Genomic DNA, 19,208 nt, shown 5'->3' on the forward strand with positions numbered 1-19,208 from the left:
TATTCATTCGAAGATGTTCAGCGTAATCCTCATTACTCACTATTCTCCCTATCGTTTTATCATTTTCAAATCTGGAGAGTTTACCCTCCACAAAAATCTGAAAATTGCATATAAACTCAGGAAAAGTGAAAACCTCTTAACACTGACTCATTTGGAACAGAACACTCAACTTGCCTTCAATCTGACAACTTCCCAACCATTTCCTATTCTTCAGCCAATTTCTAATCCATGCTGCTAAAAGCTCATCAATCTCAAACAATTTAAGTTATTAACCAGCGTGCCATGTGGCACTCCATCAAAAGCTTTCTGAAAATCCACATGTACAGCATCCATGGCACGATCCCATCCACTGCCTCATTACTTCATCTGAAAACTCAATTAAGTTTGTCAGACACGACCTGCACTTAACAAAGCCATCTCTACTGTCTCGTGTTAACTTAACATTTTTTTCTCGGTGGATTTTTAGCTGACTCCCATATGACGGTCTCCATCATTTTTCCTCCTTTTGATATCATCCTGCTCGGTCTGTAGTTTACTGTGTTATTCTTCATTGCTTTTTGAAACAACTGCATGATATTTGTAATCATCTAGCTTCCTCCGTTAATCCTGTGTTCAGAAAAGTCTGGAAACTTTCTGTCAACATTTTAGCAATTTGCTCCATCACCTCTCTCAGTAATTTTGAAGCACCTCATTCGGGCCTAGCGACTTCTCGAACGAGAGTGCGAAGAGCCCTTATCACACTGCATCCTCTTTATCTGTCAGGAGAATGGTCAGTTACTCAACACGCACATTTTCCATAAGGCCATTGGCACCATCTTCTAAATAGACCAAGGCAATTACACAATATTACTTTTCAACCTCTGCCATAACCATTCCTTGAATGGGCAGCTTATCCTACTTGTTCCTTTTGACCCCACTCTGCCCTTCACGAATATTTTGCAATTAACATATTTGAAGAACATTTTGCTACTTCTTTTAGATCAGGATATTATCCTTTCCGGATGCATCCTCTTAGCCTTCCAAATTCGAGTAATATCCTCTCTGCTGCGTTTGAGATACGCTTCCTGATTCTGATAGCTATTGTTATCGTGGCATGCACCACACGCCACTTATTTTGCTTTCTTATCTTCTCATCAGAATCATCCAGATTACTACAATTTTGGATGCCTAAAATTTATTTCTGATGGGCGTGTAGTAAGCATGCACTCTGTCCAACTATTTTTCGAAATTCTCCCATTTTCATGCATTGTTTTATCTACCTTGTGCGTTTCTAATCAACGTGCTCCTGTTTATATTTTTGACCCACAAGATTGTTCATTTTCCGGATGCAATCGTAATCATTGAGTGATGTTTTCATATTTTGAACTGAAGATCAAAAATGATTAAGTTGTTATCGTTATTTCCTAAATGCTTCTCCACTCTGATGCTCTGCAATTGGCCTATCTCATTTTGTAGGATCATATACAGCACAGCCCTCTCTTTTGTAAGACTAGAAATGCCCCGGTCTATAAAGTTCTCCCACGCACATTACAGAATATCACCCCTTCGGAAACTAGTGTACCTTTTCACCAGGATGCTGTCTGGCTTGCGGTGCTTTTCCGGCATTATACTCTGGACTTTAATCTCCAACATCTGCAGTCCTCACTTTCACCTGGGTGGTTCTTACTAATTGTCCAACAAGATCGGTTGCCGTTTCTGACCTCCAATCAGATCTCTTAACAAAAATGCCATATACTCTGTTCATTTTTACTCACTATGATTCGACTGAAAGACATATGACGCGAGCATTAACGAACTGTGCTCCTCTGGCTTCAACCAAATTTCTGTCGATGGCACTCTGTCTCCTTCCCCTGAGCAACTTCGGCTTCTGCGTCCCCAGTTTTGTTTGACAATAATATATTTCCATATTTACAACTTTATTCTGCCCTTTTATCTTTATTGTATGTTGTAAAGCACCATTGGGTTGTGTACTGTCAACTCTTAAATTTCCCATCGCTTATTTTCCATTTTCAGCATTTTATATCTCTTGCCTTCTCCAATACTTGTAAAAAATGAGCCCTTCAGTCTACACACACGCTTCCGCCATGCGCACTCATGCACTATTTATAAATTTCAAACCAGGCGCTATTTACTCACTCAGTCAGCAGATTAGTTCAGTTTCTGGTCAGGGGAAGCCCAACTCTTCTGAACAGAGTTCTCTTTCCCACAAGTGATTTCAAAATCCGAATAGTCTCTTGTGTAAAATGTCCCTTTTATACAATACCACGAGAAACCAGCTTACAATCCTGGCGTCCCTTTGCCTAAAAGATGAGAATCGTAACCCAGACAGTATTTCCGAGATTACTACGCCAGATTGCTTGAGGTTAGCTTTCCCCCAAACTCTGTCAGTGAATGATGAACGATGGCTCTCAGTCTCGTTGAGCCTCTGCTGCATTTCCAATCCATCATCATTCAGATAACAGTTGGTCTTCTTGTTTCAGTTCCCAGAGAAGGTATTCTCTCGCCTATCCATCCACAATAAACTGCATCTGCCATGGATATATTCACTCACACAACTTGGCCAAATCACAATTAAGAAACTCTGCATGCTACACAGCTCCCTCCCACCCAGTTTTATGATGCACACAAACGTAGAGACGTTACTTTTATTTTCCACGTCTGAATCCCTGATGTGTTGTGAATGGTTGAGCTCAAGTTCTGATCTCTGCAGTTCCTACTCGACATGTGGACGTATTGGGAAATCGACCCGTTGATTTATCCTCTGAATATTCTCTTTGCTAATTTTTCTTCATTCCTGCCAGAACATTTCCATGATTATGTTCACTTTAGGTTTAAAATGCAATCCCTTATTCTGGGCCGACTCTAAAGCTTCTGAAAGTCCACAATAACCACATGTACTAGCACCCCCCTTATAAACTTTGACATTTGGATCTTCACAGAACTGCAGTAGATATGCCGAACATGGAATCCTCACTGTCGCTGTCCTGATTGTAAGTAAAGTTATACATACAATGTAAGTAGATACATACATAGATGGATAGACAGGTAGATAAGTAAGTAGATAGACAATCCGATCGATAGATAGATAGAAAGATAGATCGATCGATCGACAGATAGACAGATAGATCGATAGATAGATCGAAAGATAGATAGATAGATAGATAGATAGATAGATAGATAGATAGATAGATAGATAGATAGATAGATAGATAGATAGATAGATAGATAGATAGATAGATAGTAGATAGATAGATAGATAGATAGATAGATAGATAGATAGATAGATAGATAGATAGATAGATAGATAGATAGATAGATAGATAGATAGATAGATAGATAGGTAGATAGATAGATAGATAGATAGATAGATAGATAGATAGATAGATAGATAGATAGATAGATAGATAGATAGATAGATAGATAGATAGATAGATAGATAGATAGATAGATAGATAGATAGATAGATAGATAGATAGATAGATAGATAGATAGATAGATAGATAGATAGATGATAGATCGATAGATCGATAGATAGATAGACAGACAGGAAGATAGAGAGGCAGACAGGTAGGTAGTTAGGTAGATAGATAGGAGGGTAGGTAGGTAGATAGTTAGGTAGATGCATAGTTGGATGGATGGATAGAGGGATAGCTCGATTAGGTGGATAGATCGATAGAGCTATAGATGGAGAGATGGATAGATGAACAGATGGATAGATAAACAACATATAGGAATGACCTCACATAAGACTTCCCACCATCCTGGACAGAGCAGTAACTGGCAGCAAAATCGGTATCACATTTACAACTTGTTGCTCCCTCAACCATTGACGTTTAATGGTATCTGTGCTTTCCATGTATGGGATGCAATGCGGAAAATCAGAAAGGCTGCCTGGGTATGCCTCACCTCTGTACTCACATCTGCCTCCACTGCACAAAGCAGGAAAATGTAAATGTCCTCACACAACTATATTCTACAGGAATATAAAGTCTTCTCAATAAAGTACTGGGAAATGTCTGCGTAACAGGTCGAGGAACAATACCAGTAGATCTGCCGTTGCCATGGCCACGAAATACCAAGTGACACATCTGGAGAGTCTGCACTATCCATGGCACACAATCACAATCGCCACCAAGTTATCTGATAAAGGTAACATGGTTATCATACAACAGGATGCATGTTGGTTATTATACAGCAGGATACACGTCACTCCCTCGACAATAGACAGACAGGAGCAACATCGTGCATCATCTAGAAAACACAGCACAGCCTCCTCCAACAGCAATTTTCAAACCCTCCTCTACCATCACATACATGGAAATGTGCAGCGGATGAACGAATACAAACAACTACATGTTTCCTGCTGAGCCATGCAACCACCATTTACATTAAAATGAAACTAATAGGTCATTTCGTGCTGCTTGATCAAAATCAAGGAATCACATTCCAAATGGCACTTTTGTGGGCCCGACATCAGAGGGATTTCACCAGTCAAAGAAGGAAGTTCATTCCTACTTTCTCTCAGGCAGTTGTGACAGATGCATTATCAGATTGGTTGAGCAGCATGTGCATGTGTCTGACACAGCGTGGTCAAGAGATTGAGTAAATAAATCGGTGTATCTAAGAGATTGTGTATGAATGGTTATGTACATGTGAGATTCTATTTATGAGAATGTATGCATGAGTACCTGTGTGAAGATATCAATGCAAGTGTGTACGTACAGGAGGAGGAGTATGTGAGCATGTCTGTGAGCCCATGGTGTTATCAGAGAAAGATTGCGTGTGGGAGAGATTGAGTCGAAATGTGAGACTGTGGGAATGCATGCATGTATGAGAAAGAGGTTTTGTGTGTCAGCGAGTTTGTGATTGCGTGTGCAAGAGTGAGTGAAAGAGGGAGTATATAGGAGAATGGATGAGTGTGAAAGAGACAGAATGTGCACAAGTTATGTGTAATTGTTCAAACAACTGAACACCATGTGGGTAGAGAGAGACAGTGTGGGCGTGAGAATGAGTGTGTGAAATTCTGGGCTTCTGAGAAAGTGAATCTGCAAGTGTCTGTATGTGAGAGAGGGAGATAGTGCGTGTTAACTACATCTGAGAGGAATACTGCGTGAGGAAGACAGTGAGCTAATGAGACTGTGTGTAGGGAGAGTGAGAGTGCTGTGAATTTATGTGTGAGTGTATGTGCATATCTGACAGGGAATGCCACATGTCTGCATTATAAGATACAGAGCTACTTTTATGAATGAAACATTTATGATCTAATATTTAAAACAAACTATCTCTGACTGTTCCATCTGGTTCACAGTCGCAATCAACCTTAATCAATTTATTAGCATTTCTTGCGACAAGCTGAAAATTAAACGTTGCTGAGATTAAATAGTGGCTGCCATTCTCCGTGCAGTAACTGTGCTGAGCTGGTTATATAACAACATTTAATTGCTGCTGTGTAGAATAATGTATCATATGGTTACATCCAAAACTGTGAGAAGGTTCAATGAGCTCATACACAAGAAAGGAAGAAGAGATGGAACTACCCATGACATTAAGAGAAATTGTGTAACACTGTTGGTTAAATTGATAGCGGACATTAGCACTTACCGCGGACACTAACAGCAGCAAGTACCAGTGAGTACATCCTCTTGAATTACTGAAACATGTCCTGTATGTCGATCATCTCCAAAGGGAATTAACTTATTATTCTGTCGGTGTGGAGGACAATTCTGTGGTTTCCAGCACAAATTCATTGAGTGAATGGGAATCGTTATATATTGCAGCGGGCTTCACTGAGAAATATTGTTTTGTTTTTGCTGAGCTGACATTAAGGCTACTTGAGCACTTAGATTGTTTACTGCTCTTTCTGTCACGAGGCAAATGGTTTCTGATAGCTCCTTTGTGTACAAATGTTTTGCATTGAAACAGAAATCCAGTGATGGAAATGAATTTTAAAAGTTACAGAGTACATGAGCCACTAATTGATCAAAACGAGAGATGCAGGGCAGATGCGTAGGTACATAAAACAATGTTAAAATAACAGAAAAGTTCTTTGTTTTACATAGTGCACTGAAATGAGGAAAATGAATAATTTTTAAACACTAAGACTTGTTGAAGGATTCTCACACGCCTGATAAATAAGTTACCTCACACTCATTGTAATTGCTGTTGATATAGCTGTAGCTTCAAGCAATGGAGGAAGCCGACTTACGGAGGAGCTGAGGCCAAGATTTGTCGGATGGTTAAGAAAGAACTGGAACTTCGTCCAGCAGCATGTTTGGCCATGTAATTAGAGCCATAGGGATCTGCAAAACAGCTCAAAGTCCTTCAGTCCATAACATCTGTGATGATTAAAACCAGTCAGTAAAGTAATTGAATCCCACTTTCTAGCAGTTGGCATGTAGTGTTTCTTGCATTGAGATTGTAGGGGAACATCTAAGTACTTCTTCTGTGTATATAGAGTTTCTGCCTTCAACAATCATACAGGCAATGACTTGCAGATTTCCATCACTCCCGGGCTCGAAACGTGTTGCCTTATATATTCTTACACATTCTGACCCTTACCATAAATCAATGGTGCTATCGTCACTGATCCTTCCATCATGTGGAACAATCTATTCTATCTATGCCCTTCATAACTATTCAAGGTGCCTTGTCCCCCACCCCTGAGCTGCGGAAGACCTCATTGCTGTTGGCTGCCCATTTCAGCAATTGTAAGTGATATTACAAGATTTTGGGCCCCACTACCTGGGAGGTTCCGAGGATGCAGATAATTGCAGATTAGAAAACATGACATGTTCCCAAGGTAACTCTCTCTACCTTCTCACAATGAGCAAGTTGAAGATTATTATTTATTCACATATGAGTAATGTCAGTGCTAATCATCCAACCATGAATGTATTCTTGGGCAAGGTAGGGGTAAGTTGATATCGTGAACCCCGGCAGTCCTGTGAGACGTAACGATCTCCCTATGCAAATAGAGCTGCTAACGAGGAGTATTTCCAGGTTTTGGTTCCAACAGCACTGAAGGTATTGCTCCCAATCGGGACGATGAGTGTGCATGGGAATTGACTCAGAATTTGCAAGTGATGTTTCCACATTTGCCTTTGCTGTCTTTCGTGCCCCCAGGGGATAAAGGTGATGAGTTTTCAAAATGCTCTTCGGCAAGGCTGCAGAAGGTTCACAAGATGGTACACACTGACGTGCATATGCCTCGGTGGTGGAGGAGAGATTGTTGAATGGAAGGTTCAGCATCGCGTGGAGCAGGGAGGAGTGTGAGGGAGGGTGTAGCTGCTTTGGCCCTTGACCGTATATAGCCGTTGGAGTGGTCTAGGTGCTGTCCTTATACGGTCAAGTGGGAATTATCCCATCACCCTTCTGACTTGTGTCTTCCCCATAGTGCACAGGATTTGAGAAGGGGGAAACAGGAGGTGAGCTATTAATTACAGGATTCCAAGCCTCTGAGTGCTCGTGCAAACACAGCTGAGATATGTCCTGGTCCAATTCAGTGTGTGTTCAAGTGTACATCCCTGGATATTGAAATTTGGGGTATTCAGTAATAGTAGCAAAATTGAGTGTCAAGAGGCGAGGGTTAGATTCCTTCTTCTTCGAGATGACAGCCCCCAAAATGTTGGTATTGAGGAAAATTCCTTTATGAGAACACCATTGGGGTCAAAGGATGATTGTGGGATCTTTTCTTGTTTGAGAAGTTCTTTGCCTGGAATGAGTGTCGCACAAATGTTCTTTGTCCCTTGACAGACAAGTGCTCGATTTATTTTACAAATTCTGGTTGCATTTCAATTTAGACTATACCACATGTGAGGAATGGAGCTGAACATTGTTCAATCATTGGCGAACATCCTGACATTTGAACTTCTGATGGAACCAAGGCCATTGATGTCACAGCTGAAGATGATTTGGCGTTAGACACTCCCTGAGGAAAACCTACAGAGATGTTCTTGACCTGAAAATATTGCCCTCCACCAATCACAAACCTCTTTCTTTGTGCCAGATAGTTTTCCAAACAAAAGAGAGTTTGCCCCGGACACCCATAGACATCAGCACTGTTATGGCTCCTTGATATCACACTCGCACAGAAACTGCCTTAATGTCAAGAGAAGTCATTATCACCTCACCCTTGGTGTTCAGTTCTTATGTCCATGTTTGAAACAACACTGTTTTGAGGTGAGGTGCTGAATGGCCCTTGTCTCCAACCAAACCAGTGGTAGAGATTCTACACGATGGTAACTCTTCAACCCATTGTGTTAATGATGCCACCTTATCGAGTCTCATTTCCCAGTTGTTCGCTCGTCGACCTCTATGCCAGGGTATTACACGGGTACTTCTCCCAAATCTCTTACTCCTCTTAAATCATCAAACCACAGCAGTGTTAGGGAGCAAAAGGAAACTTTTAGACTCATGAAGTGTGAAGCAGATTTATCTCCCCAGTATCAATCTCTTAATTTATTTCCCATTTTCGAGCAAACATTTTCACGCAAATAAGTATACATTGTTCCTCAATTGTACGTGCCTCCACCACAATCCCAGATACTACACTGCATATCCTGACGACTGACAATATGCAAAAGCTTTCCTTCACATTAGCCGTTAATTCATTTGGGCACCACTTTAAATCTGCCTCCCTTTACTTTCCTTCTTCCTTTAACATTTCGAGTAGGCACTCCCTACCTCCTCTGTACAGCCATTTGTCCGATTTCCCTGTCTCGACCTTTTTCCCTTGGTGAGGACTGTCCCCAACCTCTTTTATCTGTCCTCATCTCTGTTTTTTCTCGTCCCTGTCCCAATTCCTGCATATTTCTATTGTGCTCCATCTCTCTCTCTCCCTCTCGTGATTGCTTGATGTCGCTCTCTTGCTCTCACACGTCTGCGTTTTGAACATCATCTGCTACCTCTCCATCCACTCCCACAAATAGTCAATGTATATTTGCAATTCGAAACTCTCCACCTCACAATTTACAATTTTTTCAAAATTGCATTTGTCTCCTGCACAGCAAGATCTACGTGAATTATATGTACCATGAAGAAAAGAAACAAGGATCCCAGGAATAACCTATTTAGAATACTGAATGGCCTGAACAGAATAGATGTTGGGAAGATGTTGCCGTTGGTAAGAGATACTAAAACTCAAGGGCACAGCCTTTGAGTAGAAGGAAGACCTTTTAGAACTGAGAAAAGGAAAATCTTTTTCAGCTAGAGACAATGGTGAATCTATCGAATTCATTGTCACAGAGGGCTATGGAGGCCTGGTCATTAAGTATATTTATGACTCAAGTAGATTAGCTCTTGTGTACCAAGAGGAATCAGGTTTACAGGGAGAAAGTGAGAGACTGTGATTGAGAATGTTCTTTGTCATGATTGAGTGGCAGAGCAAACTTGATGGGCAGAATGGCCAAATTTCTGCTCCTTATTCTCATGATCTTTTGGTCTTATTGTCTAAACGCCTGGTGAGCTCCACTGCAAGCCTTCTCCATTCCCAAAACGAAAACTGAACATTACTGCCTGTTTCCTACCTCTCAGTCAATTATTTAGATATACATTTGACTTGTGGTTCCTCTCTCCAACGGCTGGATGCAAACCATTCACATCCCCTTTAAATATACTGCAACTTACTTCAACTGTGCCCCTGACGATAGGCTCCCTCTGCACCATCTCCAACAAATCCTCCAAAGGCAACTACAACAGTATCAGACAATGAACAAAGCTCTCTCTACTCTATCCCCAGACAAAAAAATAGAATAGGATAGAGGCAGTACGGGGTTAGATACAGAGTAAATGTCTTTCTATGCTATCCACCAGCAAACTTCCCCAGGACAGGCACAGTATGTGATTACAGATTATATCTTCCCCAACAATGTCCCAGTCAATCACTTCCGTATCAGACAGAGGAGGGGATAATATACACTGTTGTTTTCGACCCCTCCCAGTCCGTGCTCCCACTTGGTTCAGAACTGTGTAAATCTGAGTTTACATTGTTCTTCCACAAAAACATTCACGACAGGAGCAGCACGGGATTAGATATAGAACAGTGGGATTCGGTAATTGTACAAACATTATTACTTGGATTCCGTGCTTTTAATTCTTGTTTCTTGCTAAACACCAATCCATTATTATTTTTAAATTCGCCCTGGTCATTCACCATTTTTGGTGAAGTTGCAAGTAACCACCCAGAGCAGCATAAAATTTGAACATTCAAATATTGCAATTCTGTGCATTATGTAACCTTCAGGAACGCCGAGCAATTCCATGTAATTAAGTCAGATCCTAAAGCGTTCCTCAATACATCGCCCCTTGAATATTTTCAGTGATTCCATGTGGCAGTGAATTACAAAAAGAAATTTAAACAAGACGGCTGATGTTATTTAGAGGCTGAATATACGTTTATTACTTAGAAGGAAGCAAGAAACTGGAGAAGGAAGTTTGAAACATGTGAACATAAACAATGAAATAAACCTTCAAACTCTTTGGCAACTCTATGCGTGACTGATACTATGCCCTGAGCAATAACCTTCCTGTCTCATTACCTGATTGACACTTTCCAGCTTTTTTCCTTTGGACTGTTCAGACGGAAATTATCGCGACTCATTACTGATTTGTCCTGCATGACCGTCCATGATACCAGTGGATCACACATTTCAAGAAAAGGAAAACAGATAGCGCGATATTTAGGTGGGTACACAGATAGAGAGATAGATGGATGGATGGGCAGAGATATCAGGAGATAGACAAGTGTATTTATAAAAGAATCAGGGGGTAGATTGATTGATAAATGAATCGATATATAGGCAAAGAGATGAATAGATAAATAGATAGATAGATAGATAGATAGACAGACAGTCAGACAGATAGATAGATAGATAGATAGATAGATAGATAGATAGATAGATAGATAGATAGATAGATAGATAGATAGATAGATAGACAGACAGACAGACAGACAGACAGACAGACAGACAGAAAGATAGATAGATAGACAGACAGACAGATAGATAGATAGATAGATAGATAGATAGATAGATAGACAGACAGACAGACAGACAGACAGACAGACAGACAGACAGACAGATAGATAGATAGATAGATAGATAGATAGATAGATAGATAGATAGATAGATAGATAGATAGATAGATAGATAGATAGATAGATAGATAGATAGATAGATAGATAGATAGATAGATAGATAGATAGATAGATAGATAGATAGATAGACAGACAGACAGACAGACAGATTAAAGGTCAGACAGATTGCACTGTGGTTTGAAGTGAGAGCAGATCCTGCAGCAAGCAATTCGCCTTTGAATTCCCTCAAGGGTTGTTCACAATTTATCACTGCGATAAATGACGTTGAAGCAACTCCTCGCAAGACTATCTTCACCTTTTCGGATAAAGCAGCATCAGACCGCTGAATTGGTGTCACGTTCAGAACCATTTACTCGCTACAACCTAAATGATCAGTAGTTAAAGTGAATTCTTTTCAGGTACTTCGCCAGAATTTGCAGGGGTTGACTGAGCCTATCTCCCTTCTATAACCCCTCCATTGACCACGCAATATTAAGCAATGCCTCATCGCTGGGTACACACAGCCCTGATAACTTCTGACTGAGACCGTCATGATTACAAGCGCCTGGTCGATGTATCAATGATGTATCTCTTTCTAACCCACCAGCATCCACACCAGTGTTCTTACTGGGCCAGATTGTCAGTGAGAGAGCACACTGGGTGTGAGTAGATGCGCATCATAGGACACGTGGGGAATTGCTTGTTGGTCATTATTTGGTCCACTGTTGAGTTTCAATCTGGAATCTATCAGTGTTAGCAAAGATGAATTAATTTCGATAGTAGAGTGAAGGGATATGTCACCACATTCTTTAATTGTCTTCTGAACTTAGCTTGTGTTATGGCGTAGATGCCAGTGTTTGTGCAGCAACCCAGGAGTTGGAGGATGAAGCCTAAATCTATTATATATGCAGGTACAAAGGTATAGACACCCAGCTGATGAAATCGCTGAAGTATAGATATCACTGAAAACACTGCCCACAACAGGATGAAATTGCCAGAAATAGCAAACAGTAAAATAATGGATTTCCTTCGATTCTCCATCTCAGTGTCTCTGGGTCTCTCCTTATTGCTGTGAGCCCGGAGTCTCTTGCGGGCATTGCTGCTCACTAAAATGTGTCTGACGGTGAAAATGTTGAGCAGCAGAATCAGGGCAAATGGAAGGCAGGGTGTGATAATGTAGTGAACAACTTCAATTGCAGCCCATAACATCAAATTAGTATCATGCAGATTCAGACCACAAAACACAGGATCATTCAGGAAACGATGCCTATTGTTGTACAAAAAATACCAGATTATGTTCTTTAATGAGCTCAAGACAGTCTCTGTTCCCAGAACCACAGCTGCTATTTTCTCACTACAATATTTAGGTTTCAGTTTTTGGTAGCAAATGGCCACACACCGATCAAAGGTGAATGCGACAGTGAACCAGACAGAGCAGTCTGTGACTGCATACAGCAGGACCGCGTGAATGCTGCACATATCCATGTATCTTAGGAAAAGAAAGTTTTCTGGTAAAAGAATGGGAATATGTCTCAATATCAGGTCGAGGAGCACCACCAGCAGATCTGCTATTGCCATGGTCACGAGGTAGCGAGTGACACATCCACACAATCCGCACTTTCCCCGGGAAAGGATTGCAATCGTTATTACGTTAACTACGAAATGAAACACGTTCGTTATAAAATGATATATACGGCAGCGAACGAAAAATTCAGCATTCACTCACTCAACGATTGACACACCATTGCAGTAGTGTGTACTATGTACAGGCATAATGCTATCTCCTCCAACAGCATCTTTCCAACCCATGATTACACTTGCATGCCTCAAGAAGGGTGGTAGATACATTAGATTTTGAACTCTGTACGTTCCCCACTGAGTTATGCACACGCCATTGACATTAAAGTTAAAGTGATCATTCATTCAGTGTCGCTGGATCCAAATCCAGGAATCCCATTCCAAATCGAACTGTGGGTCCCCTTCACTAGAGGGTATGCCACAATCAAGGAAGGAAACTCATCATCAGTATTCCTTGGACAATTGTACACCTGAGACCTGCACAGAATGACTGCTTGCACCTGAACTGGTTAGCCAACAATATCCTGGGCAGATGTTTGCTGGAGCTGTTCGGAATGGTTTCACCTAGATTGATACGGGCATGGAAAGAGGAGCTCCAGACCAGAGGCCGGAGAAGGTAGTGAACAGCTAGATACAGAGTGCCGAGAGTCTGTGAAGAGGGATAGACGGTTGATAGGGCAAATGTGCAGTTAGTGTGATGGGTTGAACTGAGTTTACCTGAACACAAAATTTATCAGGAATAATGGTGACAAACTTAAAGCATGAGTCAGTATTTGGAACTGCATTGTGACCATTACAGAGACTTTTATGTTACAGGGAAGGGGCAGGAATGGTTGTTAGATAGTCCAGGGTTTAGATGCTTCAAAGGGAATAGGGCGGAAAGTAAATAGGTGTGGGGTGTGGCATTACTTATCAGGGGTAACATTTGAGCTGCAGAAAGGACATTTGTCGCAGACCCCTAAAAACAACAGAGACAAAGAGGAACAGATCAGGAAGCAGATACTGGAAACGTGCAGAAGTAACTGGGTAATTGCCACGGGTGACTTAAACTTTTCTAAATTTGATTGGAACCTCCTTAGTTCAAATCGTTCGGATGGAGCAGCTTTTGTGACGTATGTCCAGGAAGGACTCCGATCCCAACTGGAGGGGAGAATGCATTTGATTTGGTGTTTGGCAACAAACCATGCCAGATGTAAAACCTATTGATGAGAGAGCATTTTGGTGACGTTCCCTGACATTCACGAGGCTCATGGAAAGGGATAGAAATAGACAGCATGGGAAAGTATTTAAATGAGGGAAGGGTAATTATAATTCTATTAGCAGGAATTGGGGAGGCCACATTGGGAACAGATGTTCTCAGGCAAATGCAAAATAGAAATGTGTTTCGGGAGCATGTCCTGATAGTGCTCGAGAAGCTTGTGCCACTGAGACAGAAAATGGAAATGTACGGTTAACGTTGACAAATGGTGTGGACAATCTAGCCAAGAAGAATAAGGAAGCTGACATAAGGTTGAGGAGGGAAGAATGAGGCAGGACTCTAGGAGAGTTCCACGGGGTCCAGGGGTGAGCTGAAGAATGGACTTAGGAAAGCAAGAATGGAGCATGAAAACGTTTTAGTGAGTAGGATTATGGAAAACCGTAAAGCTTTTCCTTATGTAGGGAACAAGAGGATGGCCAGGATGAGGGTAGGCCCGATTGTGGAGGGAACTTGTGTCTAGAGTCGGAGAAGACAGGGAGGTACTTAATGAATACTTTGCCTCAGATTTCACTCCTGAGAGCGACTTTCATGTTTCTGAAAACAACTTGAAACTGACTGATATGTTCAAGCAGGTTGATGTTAAGAAATAGGATGTGCTGAAAAAATTGAAATACCTGAGGATAGATAGGACCAGATGGGATATACTCAAATTTTCTACAGGAAGAGAGGGAAGGGATTGCTGCGCCTTTGGCGATGAACTTTGCATCCTCGTTGTCTACCGGCGTAATACCAATTAATTTGAGGGTTTTCAAGAGAGGAAACAGCGATAGTCCTGGGAACTACAGACCAATCAGTCTTACGTCCAAAGTAAGCACATTATTCGAGTGTATTTTGAGAGACAGGATTTATTATTATTTGGAAACCATAGCTTGATTAGAGAAAGTCAGCATGTCTTCGTGAGGGGCAGGTAATGCCTCAAAACCTAATTAAATTATTTGGGGATGTGATAAAACACATAAATGAATGTAAAACAGAGGCTGTGATGTACATGGGGTTTAACAAGGAGTTTGATAAGTGTCCCCGTGGTAGGCTCATTCAGAAGGTAAGCAGATGTCGAATGCAGGGAAATCTGTCTGTCTGGATACAGAACTGCTGGTCCACAGAAGCTGGAGAGTGGTAGTAGATGGAAACTATTCAGCCTTGGAATTTGGTGACCAGTGGGTATGCCACAGAATTGGTTTTGGGACTTCTACCCTTTGTAATTTTTATAAATGACTTAAATGAGTAAGTGGAAGGTTGGGTTAGTATGTTTGCTGATGAGACGAAGGATACTGGATTATTGGATAGTGTGGAGGGCTTTTGTAGATATTCACAGAATGGAGAGCTGGGATGATATGTGTAGGATGGAGTTCAACCTGGAAAAATGTGAGATTATATATTTTGGAAGGTTCTAATTTGTATGCAGCGTTAAAGGCAGAATTCTTGGCAGTGTGGAGCAACAGACGTATTCTGGGGTCCACGTCCATAGATCCTTCAAGTCTTCTGAGCAAGTTAACAAAGTTGTTAAGAAGGCGTATAGTGTATTGGTTTTCATTAGCGGAGGATTGAGTCGAACAGCTGCAAGGTTATGCTCCAGTTCCACAAAGCTCTGGTTAGACCACACTTATAGGAAGCATGTGGGAGTTTTAGAGAGGGTGCAGAGGTGGCTTACTCGGATGCTGCCTGGAACAGGGGCATGTGTTGTAAAGAAAGGTTGAGGAATTAGGTATTTTCTCTTTGTAGCAACGAGGGATAAGAGGTGCATGGATAGAGGTGTACATGATAAAGAGAGACATACTTAGAGTGGATAGTAGGATATTTTTTTTCCCAGGATGGAAATGGCCATCGAGAGGGTGCATAATGATATGGTGATTGGTGGAATGTTTGGAGTAGATTTCAAGGTAGGTGCTTTACACAGAGAGTGGTGGGTGCGCGGAATGTATTGCCAGTCGTAGTAATGGAGTCAGGTCCATTAGGGACATTTAAGCGACTCTTGGACAGGCACATGGGTAATAGTAAAATTTCGATATGTAGGTTATTTTGACCTCAGTGTACAATGGAATGTTGGCACAAATTCGAAGGATGAAGGGCCTGTACTGCGCTGTTCTGTTCAATGTTCTAAGTTTCACGCTTTGTGTTCTATATAACGGCTGCTCCGGGAAGCGAGAAAGGAGGTTGCTAAGCTGCTGGTGAGGATATTTGCCTCCTAACCCTCCACGGGAGTCGTACCGGAGGACTGGAAGGAGGCAAATGTCCCTCTTTTCAATAAGGGTAATAGGGAGATATCTGGCAATTACATACCAGTCAGTCTTAGGTCTGTGGTCAGCAAAGTTTTGGAAATAATTCTGAGGGATAGGATTTATGACTATATGGCAAAGCATAATGTGATAAAAGACAGTCAGCATGGCTTTGTGGGTGGCACGTCATGCCTCACCTCGCTTATTGAGTTTTTTGAGAAGATGTAAAGACAGATCGACGACGGTCGAGCAGTGGATGCGGTGAATATGGACTCCAGCAAAGTATTTGATAGAGTACCCATGGAATGCTCATTCATAAAGTCAGGAAGTATGGGATTCAAGGAGATGTGGCTATCTGGATTCAGAATTGGCTGGCTGACAGTGGTTGTAGATAAAATGGATTCTGCCTAGAGAACAGTGTTGAGTGATGTCCCACAGGGCTCTGTTCATGGCCTCTGCTCTTTGTAGTTTTTATAAATGACTTGTATGAAGAGGCTGGGGGGTGGGTTAGTGAATTTGCAGATGACACAAAGATTGGAGGAGTCGTCGATAGCATCGAGGGCTACTGTAGGCTGCAGCCCGACATAGACAGAATACAGTGCTGGGCTGAGAAATGGCAGATGGAGTTCAAACTGGATAAATGTGAAGTGATGCATTTTGATGGACAAACTCGAATGCTGAATATAGGATTAAAGACAGGATTCTTGGCAGTGTGGAGGAACAGACGGATCTGGATATGCAATTACATAGATCCCTCAAAGTTGCTACCCATGTGTTGTCAAGAAAGCATATGGTGTTTTGGTTTTCATTAACAAGGGGATCGGGTTTAATATCCACGAGGTTTTGCTGCAGCTCTACAAGCCCCTGGTGAGATCAGACTTGGAATATTGTGTCCGGTTCTGGTAGCCCTACTATAGGAAAGGAACAGAGACTTTGCAAAGGGTTTAAAGAATGTTTACCAGGATGCTGTCTGGACTGGTGGTCCTGCCTTATGCAGAAAGGTTCAATAAGCTTTAACGTTTCTCTCTGGAGAGAAGCAGGAAAAAAGGAGAACTAATCGAGGTGTACAAGATAATGGGAGGAACAGATAGAGTCAATAGTCCGAGACTTTTCCCCAGGGCAGGATTGACTGTTATGAGAAGTCATAATTTGAAGATATTAGGAGGAAGGTATAAAGGAGACGTCAGAGGTCGGTTCTTTACGTAGAGAGTTGTGAATGAATGGAATGCGTTGCCAGCTGTGGTGGTGGAGGCAGCGTCATTGGGGACATTGAAGCGACTGCTGAAAATGCACATGGATAGCAATGAGTTTTGGGTTGCGTCGGTTAAGTTACTATATTTTACATTAGGATTACATTTTGGCACAACATCGTGAGCCGAAGGGGCTGTTCTGTGCTGTACTTTTCTATGTCCTATATTGAGAGATGACAAATACTGTATAACGACTGTAGACGGATGCCCATGTATATGTGTCTCACAGAACGAATGAATAAGCATATATGTTCGAGTGACTGTGCGTGAACGTTGTGTGCATGTGTGAGTTTGTGCGTATATTCGTGTGAATGTATGCTTGAGGATTTGTGCAAAGTTTTCCATTCAAATATATACAAACTACGGGCAGGGTGTTTGAATGTTTGTGTGAATACATGTGTGCAAGAGTGTGTGAAGGAGATGTTGCATTGTTGAGAGAATGTGAAAAAAACGACAGAGTGTGTGGGAGAGATTGTTAAGGTAACTGTGTAATTGTCTGTGGGTATAAATATCTGTGACTTTGTATGTATTTGACATCTCATTATTCTCATGCCTGAAATATAACGTCAATAGGTAATGATCATGATGTATTCAGCATCTATGGTCTATAATGAAAAATAGAAAGCAAACATTTGCAGAAGACTTCATATGGTCCTTCCTCACTTGGTATCGAGAACCTAAGCCTAAACCAACAACGATTAGCAGCTGTGAATCCAGCCAAATTGCCTCCAGTCGTTACAGTGTTGACTGGTCTAACACCGGGTTACAATTCACCATGCGCACGAAAGGAGTGAGGAGGAACCAATAACACATACAGAGGATAGGACAGACTATTTTGAAAGAAAGAAGACAGCGTAGAATTCTGGACAAAAAGAAAGAGTGCAACTCTGTTTATAGAATTGATAACCGACGCTAACACTTACGGGGGACACTAACAGCAGCAAGTAGCGGGAAGTAGATCCTCTCGATCTCCTGAAATATATTCCGTATGTTGATTGCCTCCCGATAGAATGAAAGTGCCTCAGCCAAACTCATGATGCCTCTTCTGTCAGTGGGTGAAGAGTAATTCTAAGGAGTTCAGTCAGCACAAGCTGATGCCAGTGAAGCGAAATCCTTATATAGAGCAGAGAGGACAATCCCTGAGAGACAATGTTCTTTTTTTTCTGAGCTGGTATTAAGTCATCGTGAAAACTTGAGCTCTGTTAATGGAGTTGGGTATTGCTTTTAGTCTCTGGGCAAATGATTTCAGTTAACGCCCTTTCAGGTCAAATGCTTTTCATGGAAACTCAAATCTAGTGATGAAAGTAACGTTTGGGTGTTGTAGCGTGCTTGAGTCACTTTTTCAACCAACTTGAGACTGGGAGGGCAAGTCTGTCTGTGCTTTGTGTGTGTGTGTGTGTGTTTGTGTGTGTGTGCAATTCTGTGTTTTGCACTGTGTACTAAAATTGGTGAAAGAATACATGTTTAAACATCAAGGATTGTTAAAAGGATTCCTACAAGTCCTATAAATAAGTTACATGATGTTAATTGTTAGTGTTGTTTCCACAACTGCTGGCTCAAGCAATGGGGGAGATCGAGGTACAGATGTGTTGAAGCCAAAGGCTGTGGCAGCATTAGACAAATAATTGGAGCTTTTTCCGTCAGCATGCTTAGTTATGGAATGAGAGTCATTCAGATCGACACCACAGGAAAAGGGCCCTTCTGCCCATAAGTTCTACAAGGACTAAAACAGCCAACGAACTGGTTCAATTCCATTTTCCATCAACTTTCCCTTTGCCTACCATACCTTAACATTTTAGTTACACTTCTCAAACTTTCTAAAATATATTGAGCGT

At 41.5% G+C, this 19,208-nt stretch overlaps 1 protein-coding gene across 1 annotated transcript; it reads right to left on the bottom strand.

Annotated features, from left to right (window-relative positions):
* Positions 1-11,250: 11,250 nt before the first annotated feature.
* Positions 11,251-18,428, bottom strand: LOC148134815 (putative G protein-coupled receptor 139). The gene is made up of 2 exons (XM_087985371.1): positions 18,297-18,428; positions 11,251-12,726 (listed from the first exon to the last, which is right to left on the bottom strand). Exons 1-2 carry the CDS (start codon positions 18,406-18,408, stop codon positions 11,825-11,827), a joined length of 1,014 nt encoding a protein of 337 aa, XP_087841497.1. The 5' UTR covers positions 18,409-18,428; the 3' UTR covers positions 11,251-11,824.
* Between the last annotated feature and the right edge of the window lie 780 nt (positions 18,429-19,208).

Source organism: Chiloscyllium plagiosum, unplaced genomic scaffold (genome assembly GCF_037043375.1).
Source record: "Chiloscyllium plagiosum isolate Xiang-an unplaced genomic scaffold, Cpla_swu_hap1 HiC_scaffold_52, whole genome shotgun sequence".
NCBI lineage: Eukaryota > Metazoa > Chordata > Chondrichthyes > Orectolobiformes > Hemiscylliidae > Chiloscyllium > Chiloscyllium plagiosum.